The sequence below is a fragment of the Syngnathus typhle genome, linkage group LG11 (assembly GCF_033458585.1).
Source record: "Syngnathus typhle isolate RoL2023-S1 ecotype Sweden linkage group LG11, RoL_Styp_1.0, whole genome shotgun sequence".
NCBI lineage: Eukaryota > Metazoa > Chordata > Actinopteri > Syngnathiformes > Syngnathidae > Syngnathus > Syngnathus typhle.
Window position 1 is genome coordinate 4322866 of NC_083748.1, and position 19363 is coordinate 4342228.

Genomic DNA, 19363 nt, shown 5'->3' on the forward strand with positions numbered 1-19363 from the left:
CATGACTGGCTAAAAGCCAAAGGCAGATAATTGCTGGATCAGTGTGTAAAACATGGTATTATTGGCACTGCCCATCATTTCGCACATCCTCCATGAACCAGGAAGTCATAATAGCTCTATGCTCTACTGAGTGCCATTCTAGTTACAAGTGGTTATTATAACATTTGTAAAAGACAACTAAATCTGAAGGTGGTACCTGTAAGTTATTATTGTATGAAGATAACAGTTAGAAAAAACAACATTATATGAGATATATAATATTATATCATACATGTAATATAATCAGATTAATATAAATCATAATCTGAACATGGTGGTCCTGTTTTGGTGGTTCTTATGAGTAAACAAAAATAAAATAATTATTTACTATTGTTTGTATATTGTATAAAGTGAGATTATTGATCAATATGTAAATTTGCCTTCCTAGTTTATATTTTGGTCTATTTTAGTCTAGTGCGCTATTTAAAAATGAATCCATCCGATGTTTTTTTTCCTTCTCCCTCTGGATAGTTAACCAAATAATTATTTGAAAGATTATCTTTTTTACTTGGTTCATCATATTCTAAAGTAACAGTAGTTTTGAGTAATTTGGCGCCTTTGCTGTGTGCGCAAAGGAATATAAAAGGACGTGTGCGCCTTTAAGGACGAGCGTGCGACAGTGGGGAGGGCCAGGGCGTCTCTCGACTGGAGCTCCTGCCTTGCAGCCTATAAGACGTCAGCTCGCTTCAATTCAACACTTTATCCAAAAGTGTCACATTGTGCAAGGGTGGGGGGGGGAAGCGTCAGCCATTCGTAGGCGTCTGTTGCTTCCCGATGTTAACTCCAATATAAGCTGTACGTTGCAAACAAACCGGAGCCGTTTTAAGAGCCTGGAAAAGGAGTTTTATTGGAGCGTTACCCCCAAAAAGGCGCTTCTTTGGAGGAGTTTTTCTTGGTGAGTGCTGCAGTTGAAGTCGTGTGAAGTGCGTGCGACTTTGTTTGTGTCACCATGTTCATTTGAGTGTGTGGGTTGATGTCAGGCGTCATCGAGTGATGCATATTGTTGGGGGTTCACGTGAAAACCCTCTATTATTATTATTTTTTTTTATAGCGATTATAATTTTGGGACTGATCGGGACAGTCCATCACGAGCGTCCGTCCAAGTCACAATAACAAACCGCCTTAAAATAATCCCATAATGATACAACAAGAGATGCATAAAGCATAGCATGCCGTTGTTTACGTGACACTGGCTGGTTTATTTTAATATTTACACTCCTCAAACCTCGCTGCAAGCATCCTTGTGTGCGCTCTTTATAATTTTTAGGGTTTCATTTTAATGACTTGCGCATCTTCATTGCGCGTGCGTGCGTGTGGCCAAATCATATAAACTTGTGCGTGTATGGCGTGTGTTGAGTGGCATGACTCAGCCCAGCTGCTAGAGGGCTTTTAAACACGATTGTCTTAATCCGGTAAAGTGAGGGGGTGTGCGCTATTGTGTGCTTGCCGCACAGGTAAAGCGGGTATGGTTGCCTGGAAACCGCTGCAGGGGTGTCGTGCAGCGGGGGCGGCAACTCCTTCTCTCTTTCTACTTCTCTCTCTCTCTCTCTTTCTGCAAGACAGAGCGCGCCTGAATTTGTCACTTTACCCAGAGAGGGTTTCCACCATCTTTTTGGGGGTATGGTACATGCTGCTGGAATGGTTCTACCAAATGATGTGCTTCTGTATCTGTCACATTTGACTTTTAGAACTTGGGAGTACACCTGCCCATTTTTAGCCCCGGGGAAAATAGGAACAGGTACCTCCGAGAACTCCTAGTTACAGGGTGTCTCCGAACTCCTACTTACAAGGTGTCTCCGGTTTACAACGGTCTTCCGTTTTCCTAATATGGCTTTACTACACTCACGTAGTAAAGTTTTAAAGAGAGTAAATTGGTACATGTAAAACATTTGTAGACCACAAAAACAGTAAATACATGATGACGTATTCTTAAATCGCTGCACAAACTAGTTCACTGTGTGCGGTTTGTAACTTCATCACCATTTCTTCAGAACAAAATGCATTATACTGATCCAAGACCCGAGCCAAAAAGCTGTTGGATTAAATAATTCTTATACCTGATCAATGACGATTTTAAATAGATTGAAACCCACGGACTAATCCAAAGATGGTAGCCTATACTTGTATTTATTTTTGTTGCCGCAGCGGTGCTACTCTTTTTCATGAGAACGGGTTTGTAATCATCGTACAATGTCATTAAAACCTCCAATTCAATGTGTCAAATATGCAGATCGGGTTTTCTTCTCCATGGTTACCATGACGACTCAAGGTATCAGTGCACAATTGATGATGACTTTTTGAACTGGCCGTGCATGCACTTAACTCCAGGTTAACCGACTCGGAGTTGATTGACCCAGTTCATATCAGCTGTTCTGGAACTGGATACTCTGAGTTTCCCCATCTCTGTGCGAGTTAACCTCGAGCTCATGATTAGTCTCAGAGTTTGTTGAACCATCTACCTGGAATAGTCACGAGAAGGCTGACAACCCCTGGTTCTTTACACAAAAGGTTCCTTGACCTTATAAAGTGGAATGTTTGCATTGCAGTAGTGTACAGTTGGCTACTGTTCAACGGGGTAGTACATTATACTTTCGACATAAACACACAAATGGATAATTGTAAAGACACCTTCTTGCCCATGTACATCTTTAGCCTTAGGAAGGATACATTAGAGTCCAATACCCGGCCATCATGTATTAGAGTGGGTTGTACCAAGAAGGACACCAGTTGGGTTCCTTGACTGTAGTCTTGTTTGGCATTGGAAAAGCTATTTTGGACAACCTTAGCCTGGATGTTTAGACCATTTCGAGAGCAGGTTGTTCCTGGCCATGTATCAATTTAGCCTCAGAAAAAGATACCTGGAAAAATCGACGAGTTTTCACAACAAGGTACAGTCGGGCAGATTCTACCCACAGTGACACCAATGGACTCATTTTTTCATGGGGAAACCTACTAGGAGACTGAAATGCTGTCAGGATACCTATGAATCAAATCTTATGTGGAACAATATGGAAAGGAATCAACCCCAATAGACTCCATATATGTAGCTCTTCTTTGTTGGCTTGATGATCTGAAGTAGTTCCGCACCCACGTGCGGTTTGTTTTAATCCCACTGCCTGTAAGTGCTCCGGTGGTTGAGTGCCAGGATGAACTGTCTTTGCACCTGTTGCAAGAGGAAGCACAAGCCCCTGGGGTTCATTATCAAGGATCATATTGCTTCCCGTCCCCCTCGGCCCGCCGAACGTAGTCAACAAACCCGGGGGCAGCCAGGGGTGGATGGCAACGGTATGCCTGCTTGGTGCAGTTTGGCTCCGACGGATGCCCCCGTGCTTCCTGTTGTTTTAGGGCTTTGTTTCCTAGCAGCTGTCATTGCTGTGCATAAATATGCCTCACAGGAGACAAGGAATGAGTTTTTACACAGGGGTGGAGGGGCGGGGTTAGTATTCTCACTCATCACACCGACATTATGCGGAAGATTGCTCATCTGTGACACTGCCCAGGTGATGCCACATCCACAAAAAACTATCTGCTGCTTTCTGTGCTATTTTCTTCTCCCGATTGTGAAATCCTAAACCGGTTAATCCGGTCAAATCGCATCTGGATTTTGGCCTCCGGTGTATTTCTGACCCCAGTAAATGGCAGGGGGACAAAATCGATACGCTGCTCGGGTCTCCTTTCCCCGCTGAATATTGTAGACGTAGTTTACTCAGGCTTGACACATACTTGACATGACACAAACGTTCAGGTCATTTGACATGAGGAGTTGTTGCAACATCGGGTGGCGTTCTGGTAACAGGAGGAGCCCCTTCCTCTGCACTTCAGGCCCGGCCGCATTGCAGCAACGGAAGCTGCTTTTAAAATGCTCTCTCCAGTTATTAGAGGCAGGGATAGTTCCAGAAAACTCGAGTCTATTACTCAACAACTCGTGGAACGTTTGAACAACAGTTATCCAAAATCTGACTGAAGGTTGTTTTTCCTCGAGTCAACTCTTATACCAACTACCTCGGTCAACGTGACTCAATATTTCCGAAACGTGGATGTGCTTTCTATCCAAACATGTCTTTCCTGCTCTTGAATGCACCTGCTTTTTTACATTCAGGTTTCATTCTTTCCTCTGTGTGTATTTCGGGGTCCTGTCGCAGGTACAAGAGTGGCAGCCAGCCGGACTGACGATCCGAGTGTTTCCTGGCTTTGATGCGACCCGAGTGTGCCTGGAGCATGTCCACAGTCGGCCTGACTGCCCAGGAGACATCTTTTCCCGTGGAACACCCCTTCCTGCGGGGCAGCTACTATCACAGCATGGCTGGATCAAAAGCATCGTGGAGCTTTACCCACGACATAGACAAGTGAGTGCTCCACGACATTCTTACAGAAGACTGCGGAATGTTGCGTGGTTGAAGAGTGTGGTCGTAATCGTTTCTATCCTTGACAGCTTCTACTTCACTATGAAATCTGCACACCCAGATCACAGCTCTCATGGCCAGCACAAGAGTCCGCCATTGCTAAGCTATGAAAGTAAGAGTCGTCCTTTGTCGATTGCTTCCATTCTGCCCTCTGTAACACAAATGTTTCTTTGCTTTTATGCTGTCATCGGCTCACCATCCTTGTTTTTGGGAGTATTGCCAACATCAAAATTGACTGGGTACAATAATAGACACAACTGCACAATATAATGAGATCTAATACAAGAGTTATGTCAGAAACAAGGGTAAGAATGCCCACAGTTATCAGAAAGGCAGCCATTCAACAATGGGGTTTTTATGGTTGTGGTTGTAAGTTTGCTTTTGATATTTTGATGAGCTTATTTAGTGACATGATTGGTTCGAAACACTTTGAGGAATGCCACAACCACAACCACAATGAATGAAGAGATTTATTTTGTGTGCAGTGAAGAACCCTGTTTGGTATGTTTCCAGCAAAATTTAAACACAAGCTCATGTTTCCATGTTTTTCGTGGGCTATATAAATTGTATTGTCTTGTCTGTTTCTAAGACTAACGTCGTAATGGCTCATTGTTGCTCTTCTGCAGGACATAATTACAATTCCAGCACTCTGAAATTACCTCCCAAGAAGTCGCGGCCTTCCCATCTCTCCCTGTCCTGCAATGCCGAACCATCCTCGCCGAGTCCAGCCAATGACGACCAGGTGGTCCCCTCATTCCAGCGGCTCTCCATGTACGAGTGCAGCAGTCCACCGCAGACTCCGGACAGGTGCTCTAAGCCTCTGCCGCCCATCCCGCTGCATAGCGACAGCTCATCGGAGCAGGCCATGGACAACGAGGTGGAGTTCTTCACCAGCACGGACGAGAGCTGCTGTTTGGTGTCTCATCAGTGTTCCAAACCCTCTTCCTTTCGGACTGGACTTCCCAGTCGGAGAAGCCTAAGGGACTGCGGACAGATTAACCACGCGTACTACGACGGGCCTTTAGGACCGCAAAGCCCGAGGCAACCTCAAACTCAGCAGCTTCCCGCGCATCCCCCGCAGCGAAAGGATGTGCAGGAGCTTCGGCGCCAGGAATTACCGGCGAGCTGCCAACGGCAGCGGGACAAAACTCAAAGGAGACTACATCGTTCTCTCTCACTCAATCATTCACCTGCTGGATCCTTAAACAAGTCTTGCTTACTGCGCCTCAATCACTCCACCTTCAACACGGAGCACAGAACAGACGTTCCGCCGCCGATCCCACCACGGACAAGCAAAACAGCAGATCCCACACATTGTCAAAGAGGTATGAATTTAACACTTTAATTAATCAAAAACATGATGATGATTGTGGTTGCAGGTTTGCTTTTAATTTATTGGTTACTTTACTAATGATTTGATTGGGTCGAAATACCTCAAGGAATGCGAACGACAACCGCAGTTAATCCTGTTCAAATGTTGATGAGTGATGTTTCTAGACTCAACGCAGGCCAAACGTTTAATGTAATTTATTTAGTTTTGGGGTAGGCGGGCCATTGATTGTCCATCCATCCATCCATTTCTTTATCAGGATCATTTCCTATTAGTCTTTGGGGAGGAGCTAGGTTTAGCCTGGGTCAGTGAAAGTTACTGACACACAGATCGTTGCATCTGAAACTTATTCAATCAAGACCTTTGTGTTCTTTCTGTCAGAAACCCGCCGCTGGTCAGCAGAGGTCTCGTACAGTGACAAGGACAAACCACCAAAGCTGCCCCCAAGGGACCCCTTGTCCTTGGGCAGCTCCCGCCCCCCGAGCCCCCGGAGCCTCCCAACATACACCAACAACGTGATGCCCACCACCCAAAGCTTTGCACCCAACCCTAAATACGTCAGTCGGAGTTTACAAAGACAAAACAGCGAGGGCTCACCTTGCATCCTGCCTATTGTGGACAAGGAGGGGAAAAAGGCCAGCAGCACTCATTACTACCTTCTGCCTCACCGGCCGACCTTCGTGGACTCCAGGTCCGTGGAAGAATTCCTGCAGTCCTTGGACAGCCCGGTCTCGGACTGCGACTGCCACACCCGGCGGAAAGCACCCGTGGATCTAGTCTGAGGATCCTCGTCGTGCTCCAAACTGCTGCTTTTAGTTTAGAACCCGCCAGGTATTTAAGGACACAGGGTACTCGCGCACTGTATCCAGTTACTGCTAACGCGACTCATCACGGGTTGCATTCAACCACGTTGAAAGATTTTACAGTCCGGAAGGTGCAAGCGGGCCTTGAACCACCTCACTTTCAGTGTTTTGTGTTTGGATGGTTAACTGTGATGTGTTGGGGCTTTTAAAAAAAAATGTAAACGCTGCTTTTTATCTCAACTGGGACAAAAGGTCAGTAATGACACTTGCTCGGGATGGGCATACTAGTCAATAGGGTAAATAAATTAGGTCTTGAAGCAAGTGAGGAGTGCACTAAATTGCAGCAAACAGCAGAGACTTTATTGATCCGGTCTCACTTGGTTTTGCTGAAGTTGAGCACGAGCTACTCCGGGTGTTCTCAAAACCTTTGTAACCACTGCAAGCATCATCGGAATGACGAACATTGAATGCAGTAGCGTAGAAGGTGTTCGTCATGTCTAAAAAAAATCTTTGACTGTAAGTCACCATAACATAATGCACAATTTTAACGTAAACTTTGCATTTAAATATTAAGGGGAAGAAAACAATTTTAAAATGTTTGACACATATATAAACATTGTACCTAAATGTTCTCAACAGTGAAAAAAAATGGCAAATAAGTTGCTCCTAAAAGTTAAATACTATACAACTGAACTGTACTTAACAAATGTTTTGTACTAAACGTTTAAGCCACTGTAACTTTATGCACTGTTTGAACATTTAAATCAGTGATTCATTTAGATACCACTAGGGGGAGCCTGCAAAATCACTGAGATGAGATGATAAGACACTAGCTAGCATGGAAAGGGAGTTCAGAACGTTTGCCACTACATTTTCGCCCATAGTCACCCAAGAAAACTCAGCCCATCCCTAATATCAGTTATTTTAGGGTCAAATGAAGGATTTTAGCACTCGAGTATCTACTGTATGTGAGCGTATGATTATATTGTTTTTGTTCATGTCTTTGTTGTTTTCCCCCAACTTGTTCGTAGCTTAGCATGAAAGTCAAGTGCAGCTTCTGTAGCCTCATAAACATACATATTAGATCTGGAACACAACTCAGCATGGTTCGGCTCACACTTTGTTTTTTCCCTCAAATGTATTTTGTCATAATCGTATGTGACATTTCATGTTGAAAATGGTTCTCGGACGTGAGCTACAGGCGTTAAAACTTCGCACCACCCTGTTCCTCCATGCTGGCGTACACCATTTACAGTGGCTATAAAAAGTCTACACACCCCTGTCCAAATGCTAGGTTTATGTAATGTAAAAAAAAAAAAAAAGAGAGAGGGATGAATCATATAAAATTGACCGTTTCCGTGCTAACCCTGACTGCTATTATAACGCCCTCCACCTTGACTATGGCCCAGTTCTAAGAAATGATTTATCTTTTCTTTAAAAATGAAATATGAATGGGGGTGTTTAGATTTTTGATATCAACTGCACATTGGCTCCTTTATGATTCTGATACTACCTCCAAAAGGCAAAAAATTGTCCTAGGTGACTCCATCCACCCATTCCATGGACAGAAAAATCCCGGCACGAAAAGCCAGTGTCTCTCGTCCCTTGAGTGTTGTTTGCGTGGATGTTTTTTCCGTGACCGTACTTGTTACTACATTTAATTGTTTTTATTTTTGGCATTTGGAGGTTGCACAGAGAGCGTCGGCCTAAAGCTGGACATACACTGTAAAATAAAGACACATGCAACAAAGATTAAAGAAGCTCATCGCTGTGTTCTTAGCATCTTTAGCATTAGCATTCCTAGCCCATTTATGGCGCAAAATGCCTTTTCTCGATTGTTTTGACAGTTGGCAACTGTTTAAAAGCACTCTACTGACCCCCACAGGCGTTAAATGAACCCTTCAACCGCTTGTTTTGATGTTCTCTCATTGGCAATTAAGTGTGAAAGTTAAACTAACGTTTTTGTACAGTGTATGCCCAGCTTTAGTGAATGTATTCTTAATGAAATTCTTTTTTTTTTTTAATGGTCAAGCTGTGAGTCATTGTTTGGAACACATTTGCTACCTCCCTCGATACGAATCCTCCATTTCACATTGTCTGTTATTTTGGGGGGTTGATCTTTTTTCAAAGGAGTATTAGGGCCACGCGGAAAAGAAAATAGGACATGAAAAGTAGTATTAATGCATTAATGTTCCAAATAAATTCACATTTAGTTCAAATGAAGTTTAATACAGTGAGAATAAAGTATATTTTTTCAGAAAGTTTTTCCAGATTTGTTGGGAACAAATATCAAAATAATTAAAAAAAAAAAAACCAAATTCTTATTATGATTTTAATTTCATTTTTGTATGATTACGTTTTATCCATAAAAAAAAACATGAGAAATGGAGCTCATATTTTTTACTACTCCCAAAAAGGACTACCTTTTCACAAATGTGTTTGTGACTCTCTTTCTCGCCCCCCTCACAAATCCCAACCGTAATCTCAAAATTCAGTAACACGATTTTTTTTCCCTCAAATTATTAATTTTTTTTCCCCAAAGAAGGACTTTTTTTTCCAAATCATATTTTACTGTCATGACTATTTTTTCCTCCATTCTATTGTCACCCTAATACTCCTTGGTAGACCAAAATGACAGATGTATGGGGTTCATTGTGTGCATGAGTGAAGTGAGGAGGATCTCTGTGAAAATGGAGATGTCTTAAATGCAAGAGGACGAGTGTTCAGGGTTTACCTTCAGCATGTGGACACGGTCTTTCCTGTTCTGCTCATGCATTCCTGCCTGACATGATTGCAATGATTGCAGTGGGTGTGGCCTGAGAGACTTTGGCTGCTGGCAGCCGACGGAGAGAAAAAAAGAGAGAAATACAATATATACAATATAGACTTCATGAACTTTTTTTTTTTTTTAATTGTTCTTCCATTACCCAATGGACACTTGAGGATGATATTGTAAATGTAGCGCACGTATCAAAGAACCCAGAGTTCACTTTGGGGGAAAATTGCTAACTAAGGTCAACCGGTTATTGAAGTACATATACGTTTATATATATGTATATTTTTTTTATTTCTGCTCACAAACAATGTTGCTTGGACTTCAAAAGTTACCCCCAGAAATGAAAAGAAATGTTTACATCATACACTGGTACTATTTAATCTTGAAAGGTATTCAAATGTCTTATTAGGAAAAAAAATGAAGAAAAAAAAACCCAACAACAACTGAAAACTAAATAACTTCTCTGCTGTGGTGAGGAAGTGCACTGGGAGAGTTCAGTATGCTGTGTACAGTATTTAACGATTCCATTTGTTTATTATACATAGTTGTTTTTTCAAAGGAAAGTAAAATAAACCTATTTATATGAATTGCTTTCAGTCTGCTTGGCCTGCACTATTACACGCACACACGCACACACACACACACACGTGTACACACACACACACACACACACACACACACACACACACACCCTTCTGTGCCTTATTGTGACTGGCCTCCATCCAGCGAGTGACTTACAAAGGTTGACTGACAGGTGTATGACAGCGTCGTCATCCACTCCCTGGTTCATGCCCCACCGGATGCACTCACACGCCCACACGTGCAAAAATAATTTTAAAAAATGCCTTAAATGTGAAATACAGAAATTATTTAATCAGTCTCAGGATTAATTGAGTTTTGGACCTTTATTGGCTTTCATTTGCTGGCCCCAGGATATATATATACAGCTACACAATTAAAAAATAAAGTACGTATCATACATGTAGTTCTCAGTTTGAACGTGCATGAGGGCAGGTAATTTGTCCCTCAATTATGTCGATGTGGGTTGGACACAGTTAATATTTAACGACGTAACACTACAAACTGCAGCTGCTTGGTTAATCATTTTTCCTTTCAGGTCAGGAGAGAAAAAAAAATCTGCACGTTCATTAGCAAAAAATGCCTCTCACTGTTGGACGTACTGACAATCATGTTGACCTTGGACAGGTTTTGAAATACAGTCAGTAAATAAAAAAAAAAAGATTTTAATTTTGTGAAGAAAGTGTAATTTTATTCTGATAATCTTGAGACTTTTTTGATCAATTTGTAAGCAACTGTATACAAGTAAGAAAAAACATGCATTGAAAAAAGTTAATAGAAATGAATACAATCTTCAATCATAAATCAAATACATATAACATATCCATTGACTGTATCAGTATCAGTTTGCCGTCATCTGGGGCTGACGTTTACTCCCTCTTACTTCTTGTTGTTACCTGCAGACACAAAAATAAAAAGCACGTTGAATTCAGGATTATTGAACGTGACAATTTTGCGAGCCTTAAATTATTGAATCTAACAGAACCAAAAAAACTACCTGCATTTGTCTATCAAAGCTCTCTAAATGCCGTCAACCTTTCAGTCGTGTAAAGACCCGCCAGTCCCAAATTGCGACGTCCTGCATGCAAACCAAATAACATTTGCATTTAAAATCGTTCATATAATATAATATTGATGGCAATTTATGTCACCAATTCAAATCACGCCCCCTGGTGGCTGTAATTACCACAGTGAGGCTATCAGAGCCGTTTGAGGCAAAGAATTACATGAACATCTATTTATGTTCTTTTTCTTCTTTTTTTTAGATAACATTTCTTTTCATGACAAGAAGAAACCGACTGGAAGGTTACAAGAATAAACTTGGCATGTTATATGAATAACATCAAAACGTTTTAAAAAGAAAGTCCTATTGATTACACAGTTTGCATTTTGATGACAATAAAGTTGTACTTTTCTTTTACAAATAAAGTGTAATTTGATGAGACTAAAGTAGAAAAAAATAAAGCTTAAAAAAATGTATAAAGTAGATAATATGAAAATGTTCAATTTACCAATGTTTGTGAAGTCAAAGTAGTCTTCTTCAAAATCTATAAATCCTCCGTCAGTCCTTTTCCTGAAAACACAATTTCATCATTTTTGGCCTAGAACTCTCCCCTCATCCCTTACTGGATGTTTTGGACTAGACCGAAGTATTATTTTGTGATCCTGACTCACCACATCCCAGACCGCCTCTTTTTGACCAGGAAGACAACCAAAATGACAATGATGATGATCAGCAGGGCCGCTGCCAGTGATCCGAATAGGGCTCCGTAGAAGCCCGGACCCCAGCGTGAGCGGTCACATCGTTGGCCGTAATACTCCCTTATGCTTGACCTGTCGCAGCTAAAGGAAAAACAAGCAAATGTGTGCATTCTAATCCATACTAACATACACCTGCTGGATAAGGGTGAGGCTTTTTTATCTTCTTTTCTTAAATGGAGTGTATGCACCATGTGGTTGAATAAAATCAACAAAATAGTAGACAAATAACTGAGGAACTGCTTCAATTAGAATTGAGGTTACTATCTGAACTTAGGCATCAAATGGAGGCAATCTAATGCTATTTTTTAAGTGGATGATTCATTGGGCATGGTGTCATATGACAGAGGCCACCATCTTGGGTAGGGCGATTATTTGTTGGAGAGACATAATTGAGGCATGGCGTCAGTTAAAATTTGAGTGAGGTGAGGTGTTTATTTATTTAAGTGGACAAAGCAAGAGGTGATTAAGTGAGGCACGGAGTGGCATGTAGGCCGCTTTGTTTAACTTGAGGAGCACTAGGCAAAATATTCAAGCCAAGGGATGGATGGCATCAATTATAGCAGGCGTGGGCAAACTTTTGTGCTCAGGTGTTACGTTTGGTTTTTAAAACTGATAAATAGGCCACTACATTTGTAAATTATGTTAAAAAACATTATTTATTATTATTATTTAATAATAATAATAAATAATAATAATAATTATTATAATAATCCATTGCCTTTCTTCAAAATATTATCATTTGTATTAATTTAAATAACCAATCGTGTAATACGATGCATAACCAAATGCTAATATTTTTATATTCCACTTGTTTAATGAATGCACATTTTTTAAATACGGTATATATACACAAAAATCAGTAAATAATGAATGATAGGCAAACAAATATAGAACTGGTTGATGGCCTGGATAAAACTATAGTGGGTCATACTTTGCCACGCCTCTCCGGATAGTGCAGGTGTACCGATCAAAGGGTTTTACCTGCACACGGTCCCTTTGCGAAGATCATTGTGACATTTGCCGTGTCCACTGCAGTAGTCCGGCATCTTATTGCAGAGTGCAACGCACTGCCATCGCCCCGCAATCACCTCGGCAGTGTAATTAGGAAACCTGGAGCAGCTGACAAAGCGCTCAATGTCCGTGATATCTGATTGCCGACAAAAAAAAACAACGTTTTTATTTGAGCCACAAAAGCAACAAATGAGGTTGGAGTTACTGTTAATCTGGGGAGTTGGGGAGACGACTTCCTTGAAGAGCACGCTGGTGTTCCCAAAGGCTTGAGAGATTTGCTGGATGTTGTCGCTGTCCATCAGAATTTGTGTCAAAGTGCCATCGAGCTGAGTGTTGAGCCAATTGATCTGTGTAGCGTTATTCTGATAGGCGTACTGAGCTTGGCTTGTAGCCAAAACGCTTCTCGGCCTACGACAGGGAAACGCATCAGCGCCAAATGAAGACGTTTGAGACGAAAACAAGAAAATAACGGGCAGGGTTTCACCTACGGCGACTCTATGCTGTCTACTCGTGGGTCGCCTTTCTTCAGCAGAGATCTCGACTATAGTAGAAAACACAAATAATTAATTGATGAGGGAATTTAAAGCAGAGCCTTCAAAGTGCAAACATCAGGCCTGTATTTAAGGTGCTACGCTAATTGCTAAATTCTATCAATGGTAGAATCTAGTAAAATATTTAGTCAATGAATTGTTCTAATCGTATTGTACTAAGAACATCACATATTCGACTTGACACAAATAAATAAATGTCTACCTTCTTAAATAACATTTCAGAAAACTGGATTTTTGGTTGGCCACTCAGAGAGCGTTCCATCCTCCTTGCTTCAATAACATTTCCCGGTCTATAAAGTAAAAATCAGACAACAAATGAGAGACAGCTTGAATCGAGCAAGTAATTTGAACAACTTGATCAGTAAACTTACAGTAGCTCGACAACTTGTGCTTTTTTAAAAGCTTGGGGATCGGCTTCTTTGCACAGTGGTTCAAGCTGAAAAAGAGGGATCTCAGAAATGTGAGGCTAACCACTATTCAACCAGTCTGTACTCAGTTAATAAAGAAAACAAAACACACAACTATACCTTCTTCACTAACGTATCGTTGAAATTTGATCTTGAGCTCAAAACATCTAAGAACGGGATCTTGATATCCAAAGTAATATTTACTTTTCGATCAGGTATTGCTGTGGTATCTGTAAGGTGAGGGGAAAAAATAACTCAACAGTACATATGCATAAAATTATTTGTACAATATGGACTAAAACTTTGAAAAAATCATTTTAGACAATTCCAGGTTTGATTAGCAATTGCACAACTCAAAGCAAACCATTCAGAAAGGTGAAGTTTTCCTTACCAATATCAGGAGATATGTAGTTTGGTCCAAGGTTGCAGGTATCTCCAAAGATACCTTCTTGGCAAACGCAGTGGCATCGACTGAGTTCTGTACTGAATATGCACATGCCCATCAAGCACTGACAGTCCTCGTCTCGACACGGTGTGGCCGTGGAATTACTCGTTGATGTGGGAGTGGACTTAGTGATGGTTGTCCGCTCTGTGGTTGTCCGCTCTGTGGTTGTAGCTGGGTAAGAGGTTTGAGTCTGGATACTTATTGAAGTAGAGACCACTGTGCTAGTTTTAAATGGTGGTTTTGACTGTGTTGGTGAACTGGTGATTCCTGGCGTAAGTGTGGCTGGTGTGGGTGTACGAGGGGTCGCTCTACTAGTGGAAGAAGTGAATGTTGCTGGGGAGTGAGTATTGTCGGTAGTTTGCATTGTTAGCCCAGTGGTAAGAGTTTCAGGTGATGTGTACAATTCTGTTGCTGAACTAGTGGAAGAAGTGAAGCTTACTGTGGAGTGAGTATTTTCAGTAGTTTCCATTGTTAGCCCAGTGGTAAGAGTTTCAGGTGACGTGTTTGATTCTGTTGATTCAGTGGACATAATTGTTGTAACAAATGTTGGATTCAAACTTGTCGACTCTGTGGTGTACTCATTAGGTGTTGTTCTTACAAATGTTGATGTTGTTTCAGATGTAAGCGGTGGTTTTGAAGATGTAGAAACACTCATTGTAGTTGGTTCATTGCTGGTGAAAGAGGAGTGAGTTGTTTCCGGATTGAATGGTGTCTCTGTGCTAAATCCAGAAGAGGTCACTGATGGGATTGTGGAAGGCAAAGGTGAGGAAATGTCAGTATTTGTCGAAGTACTGGATGTTGCTGTAGAAGGACTGTTGCCGGTAGTTTGCATTGTGCTCATGGTGGTGGCTGTTTCAGGAGTTGTGCTTGACTCTTGACTCTTTGAAGAGGTATGACTCATGTGAGTGGTCATTGGTGGGATTATGGAAGGCAAAGGTGAGGATATGTCAGGATTTGTTGAAGTACTGGATGTTGCTGTAGAAGGACTGTCGCCGGTAGTTTGCATTGTGCTCATGGTGGTGGCTGTTTCAGGAGTTGTGCTTGACTCTTGACTCTTTGAAGAGGTATGACTCATGTGAGTGGTCATTGGTGGGATTATGGAAGGCAAAGGTGAGGAAATGTCAGGATTTGTCGAAGTACTGGATGTTGCTGTAGAAGGACTCTCGCCGGTAGTTTGCATTGTGCTCATGGTGGTGGATGTTCCATGTGATCTGCTTGACTCTGTTAATTCAGTGGGCATGAATGTTGTAAGCGATGCAGTCCATGGGAATAAAGTGGAAGAAAATCCACTAGTTGAACTTTCCTGACTGGTTTGTTTAGTTTGAGTTGTTTTTGATGTATACTTTGGTTCTGAAGATAAGTATGAACTCGTTGATGGTCCATTGCTGGTTGGAGAGGACTTAGTTGTTTTCAGATTCATTGAAGTTGTCCTATATTCAGATGAAGTTTGCTGTGTGGTGGATATCTCAATTGACGTGTGCCATTCTGTGGGAACGATGGCTGACACAGTTTGTGGCTCTGAGGAGGACAACGATCTTGTACTTGTTGATTCCTGAGTAGTTGACTTAGTCCTGCTGTCATCAGGTGTGGATCTTCCAAATGTTGTTTCAGATGTATGCTGTGGTTTTGAAGATGGATAAATACTCGTTGCTGGTTTGGTGGTACAAAGAAAGGGTTGAGTTGTGTTTGTTTTAGATCCAGAAGAGGTAAGACTCAACTGGGTAGTCACTAGAGCGAATGTGAAAGGCAAAGGTGAGGGAATTTCAGTACTTGTAGAAGAACAGTAAATCATTTATATGGATATAAAATATGCCTGTTGCCACATAATACATCACCATTATTTCATATTCAATTTTTAGTTTGAGACGTGAATAAATACTTGAGAAACACCAAAACCCGTTTTTAAAAAAAGTTTTTCAAATCATCAACAAAGCATTCATCTTTCATTTTCAAAATTCTGTGACTTCATTTAATTTTGTCACTTTCCATAATGTACTTTGTTTTATAATAAACTTGATTTGGACTATGAAAATATTTTTTTCTAAACTTTAATATTATAGGTCAATGTTTCCTAAGTGGATAACTGACATAAATTCATATTCTTTCATCAATACAGGGAACGAGACTTACCTTGTTCTTGTGTGTTTATCACTCTGAATGCAAGCATCATCATGATGCCTACGGTCATAAAAACAGTGGAAATCCTCCTCCACATCTTCAGGCTCCCTTCTTGTCAAGTACGTATCCAAAAGATGAATCGTTTTAGCATACTTATAAAGATGGAGAAAATATTAATAAGTTCCTACTTCCGCGATATATGATTCACCGTAGTTCAGTTTTAACCTGCTCAATCGAATCGTTCGTATAACACGTGTGTCATAAATGATCAACAAGTCACCTGAACATTTGCTTATATTGTGCCCTCCCTCAGCAAATATTTCATGTATTGGAGCAGAATGGCGCAACAGATTGACAAGTCCCAAGTCCCAGCAAATCCCCTGAAAGTACACAGGTTTGCAGGTTCAGGTCTCTGGACAATACTTGGGGGTGGGGGGTGGGTCGTGTATAGAAGTATTTATCACAGTCATGTAAGTCATTGAAGTAAACATTCACGTCTCACAGGAAGGCTTATCGCTTTTATCAGTTTAAAAATACATACAGAATTCAAATTTAGTTGACTTTCAGCATAAAAAGCAAATCATTAATTTTGGAGCTCATTATAAAAACTGTTGACTTTACAGGTAATGTTTCAAGTTAACAGTTGAAACCCAAGCGTGTACCGATCGCAATTTTCTTATGTGCGTCCTATCGAGAAAAAAAAAAAGAAAAAAAAAAGGGAGCGCTGAGAGTTGTAAAAAATAATCGAATGGAGATTGACGTCCACTTGACGCTTTTCATTTGATTGTTTGACATGAACCATTTAGCACCACTGAGTCACAGTCAAACACACACAAAAAGGAAAACAAAAGAACAAAAGATCAAGATTTAAAGTTTACAGAGTTCAGGAGAATGGAGGAAGTAAATTACTGAAGGAGAATAAGGAAGTAACCAAGAGTTATGTTTAACGATTTATTAAAGAAGGTAAGTGAAGTGTCCCTTGAGACGTCTTGTGATTAAGTGATTAAAAAAAAAAGACTTGAACTGATGTAATAAAGTACACTAATTCTATTTCTTTTGGATACTTTTATTTATTAGTTCACTCAGTGCATCACACACAGGTCTAACATAATATACAATGTACAAAAAAAGCCTCTGCAATCACATTGCAACTCTTCACACTTGCGCCTCCAGATTTGTTTCCGTTTCCGCTTCGGTCCGCTTCGCTTCGGCTCGCCGACGCTCCGCCTCTGTCACCGTCATTGGATGAAGGGGGAAGAACCCCGCTAAACCTGAGGGAATAGAAATGGTGATTCTTGGAGCATGTCTTAACAGTTGAGTACAATTCATAGGCGAAAGATCGGAAACCATTTGCGCTCATCTACCTCATCCATCAAGTATTATGATATCTCATTCAAATGTATAAGTTTTCTCCTTACAGAAGTATAATGTATGCAAACAAACAACGGAGACACACCTAGAAGTTTGGCCACTGGCTTGGTGGTGTGGGCACCGCAGCCAATCCAGTACTTGATGCGGTCCGAGTTGAAGCTGACCAGCTTCTCATTGTACACGTTGGGCAGTGGGTCGTATGTACCCAGCTGCTCAATGTACTTGCCGTCCCTCGCCCGCTTGTTGAACGCCGCCACGATGCGGTAGAAGGGTCTGTTGGCCTGCTTGTGACCTGCCAGAGCCATGCGGATGACCACATAGCCCCCGTGGTACCGCTTTAAAAGCTGCGACGCTGCAAAAGGAGATTGGATAGGTAAAGGATGTGAGTGAAGTTGGTGAAAATCTACAGTACATTTTCTTTTCCTGTATCTTTTTTTGGGTTGCTGCTCAGTGCTGTGCAGGTCCATGTTTACGTTCTGGGTAGCTATGCCCAGTTTACAATTTTATATCGTATTAATTTAACTATGTTTCATGTTTGTTATTGGCAAAACTGATGGTTTTGATGATATTCAAATAGACAAATATCAATACTTTATTACTACGTTATCTATTTTAATCAATACATTATTACGCTTTTATTATCTCCAAAAGCCAAATAGTTGGAGGGAGCAAGCAACGGAGTCGTAAACAGAGGACAACATCCCCACCCAGTCGGGATTCTTCATGTAACGATAAAACGATTTAACTTTTATTGCTATAGATGCAGTACTTACTTAGATGGACCATGATGCCCACTGAAAACTTTCAAAGCTGCAATAATCACAAAAATAAATAAAAATGACGTTAAGATTCCGTTCTAATGTTTACATCAGCTCAGCCGAGCTAAACAGCAAATAAACGAGTGGGAAATTGAACAGAATACCTCTGAAGTCTTGAATGGGGAAAGCAGCACAATGTGCCCGGTTAACAAAGGAGAATTTAGGTTTTATGGAATATAGAGTGCCTGTTTTGGTCGCGTTGCCCAAAACTAATGTGACATTTGTCAGGGCGCAGCCATGTTTCTACCGGAAGTTGCGTCATTTTCAGACAAGACGTTTAAAGGTGTCCGCCGATAGAGGGCAGTGTTGCACTGCTAAGCCACTGCACTCGCGAATTTAATCATTTAGAAATCTTTTAAGCATAAGTGTCAAAGTCTTTGTTTCAAAGTCTTTGACTCAAAGATATATATATATATATATATATTTTAGCAATATACCATTTCTTTTAATTGTAAAAGAGATTTACAAATCAACGTCAAAAATACGTTTTGGGACACAAAAAGAGATCCCTGATTCAAATTTGCTGTCAACCTGCAGTGTCATAGTAACGTCAGCAGGATGTACTAGAGGTTAGCTCCTCTGTTCTCGGGTTTGAGAAACTTAAATTTACTTTGGTGATTTAAACAAGTTTTTTTTCTTCTCCCTACTGATTTCCATTTTTTTTTTAAACCTGTTGATTTTGATCTTTTATTTTGTCATCAAATAAAATTATCCTTCTTACACATTCCAAAACTATGTATGTTAGTTTCATTGAAGAATGAGTCGTCAAGAATGAGTTTGTGAATTCTCGATATGTGCTCTGCGACTTACTGGAACCCAGTCAAACCCAGTCAAGTCAAGTCAAGTCAAGTCAAATCAAGTTTATTTATATAGCCCTAAATCACAGGATGTTGAGGTGTATTCTGCTTCTCTCACCCTAAAGTCAGGTAGGCTCGGCACTCCTGGCCCAAA

The 19363-nt window shown here is 40.9% G+C and overlaps 4 protein-coding genes across 4 annotated transcripts; 1 reads left to right on the forward strand and 3 right to left on the reverse strand.

The window, feature by feature from the left end:
- The first annotated feature begins 709 nt into the window (after positions 1-709).
- errfi1a (ERBB receptor feedback inhibitor 1a) lies at positions 710-9938 on the forward strand. Its single transcript, XM_061291415.1, has 5 exons — positions 710-934; positions 4182-4385; positions 4472-4554; positions 5069-5767; positions 6154-9938. The coding sequence occupies exons 2-5, from the start codon at positions 4234-4236 to the stop codon at positions 6552-6554; spliced, it is 1335 nt and encodes a 444-aa protein (XP_061147399.1). The 5' UTR covers positions 710-934; positions 4182-4233; the 3' UTR covers positions 6555-9938.
- Positions 9939-10929: 991 nt separating this feature from the next.
- On the reverse strand, positions 10930-13533 carry LOC133162691 (mucin-4). The gene is made up of 7 exons (XM_061292063.1): positions 13456-13533; positions 13191-13243; positions 12908-13110; positions 12673-12838; positions 11605-11772; positions 11442-11503; positions 10930-11008 (listed from the first exon to the last, which is right to left on the reverse strand). The coding sequence occupies exons 1-7, from the start codon at positions 13513-13515 to the stop codon at positions 10941-10943; spliced, it is 780 nt and encodes a 259-aa protein (XP_061148047.1). The 5' UTR covers positions 13516-13533; the 3' UTR covers positions 10930-10940.
- Positions 13534-13774: 241 nt separating this feature from the next.
- Positions 13775-15287, reverse strand: LOC133162374 (mucin-2-like). The gene is made up of 2 exons (XM_061291528.1): positions 14052-15287; positions 13775-13890 (listed from the first exon to the last, which is right to left on the reverse strand). Exons 1-2 carry the CDS (start codon positions 15283-15285, stop codon positions 13775-13777), a joined length of 1350 nt encoding a protein of 449 aa, XP_061147512.1. The 5' UTR covers positions 15286-15287.
- A 1981-nt stretch (positions 15288-17268) lies between these two features.
- On the reverse strand, positions 17269-18673 carry mrps16 (mitochondrial ribosomal protein S16). Its single transcript, XM_061291250.1, has 4 exons — positions 18517-18673; positions 18368-18404; positions 17680-17946; positions 17269-17494 (listed from the first exon to the last, which is right to left on the reverse strand). Exons 2-4 carry the CDS (start codon positions 18378-18380, stop codon positions 17379-17381), a joined length of 396 nt encoding a protein of 131 aa, XP_061147234.1. The 5' UTR covers positions 18381-18404; positions 18517-18673; the 3' UTR covers positions 17269-17378.
- Between the last annotated feature and the right edge of the window lie 690 nt (positions 18674-19363).

Excerpts from the sequence above, each read along its gene's own strand:
- errfi1a (XM_061291415.1), top strand. The coding sequence starts at position 4,234 with ATGCGACCCGAGTGTGCCTGGAGCATGTCCACAGTCGGCCTGACTGCC. Across the intron at positions 4,386-4,471 it reads TTTACCCACGACATAGACAA|CTTCTACTTCACTATGAAAT; the intron begins GTGAGTGCTCCA and ends TATCCTTGACAG. Across the intron at positions 4,555-5,068 it reads GCCATTGCTAAGCTATGAAA|GACATAATTACAATTCCAGC; the intron begins GTAAGAGTCGTC and ends GCTCTTCTGCAG.
- LOC133162691 (XM_061292063.1), bottom strand. The coding sequence starts at position 13,515 with ATGGAACGCTCTCTGAGTGGCCAACCAAAAATCCAGTTTTCTGAAATG. Across the intron at positions 13,244-13,455 it reads CTGAAATGTTATTTAAGAAG|TCGAGATCTCTGCTGAAGAA; the intron begins GTAGACATTTAT and ends TTTCTACTATAG. Across the intron at positions 11,504-11,604 it reads AAGAGGCGGTCTGGGATGTG|GAAAAGGACTGACGGAGGAT; the intron begins GTGAGTCAGGAT and ends TTGTGTTTTCAG.
- LOC133162374 (XM_061291528.1), bottom strand. The coding sequence starts at position 15,285 with ATGCAAACTACCGGCGAGAGTCCTTCTACAGCAACATCCAGTACTTCG. Across the intron at positions 13,891-14,051 it reads CTACATATCTCCTGATATTG|ATACCACAGCAATACCTGAT; the intron begins GTAAGGAAAACT and ends CTCACCTTACAG.
- mrps16 (XM_061291250.1), bottom strand. Across the intron at positions 17,495-17,679 it reads GCCAGTGGCCAAACTTCTAG|GTTTAGCGGGGTTCTTCCCC; the intron begins GTGTGTCTCCGT and ends CTATTCCCTCAG.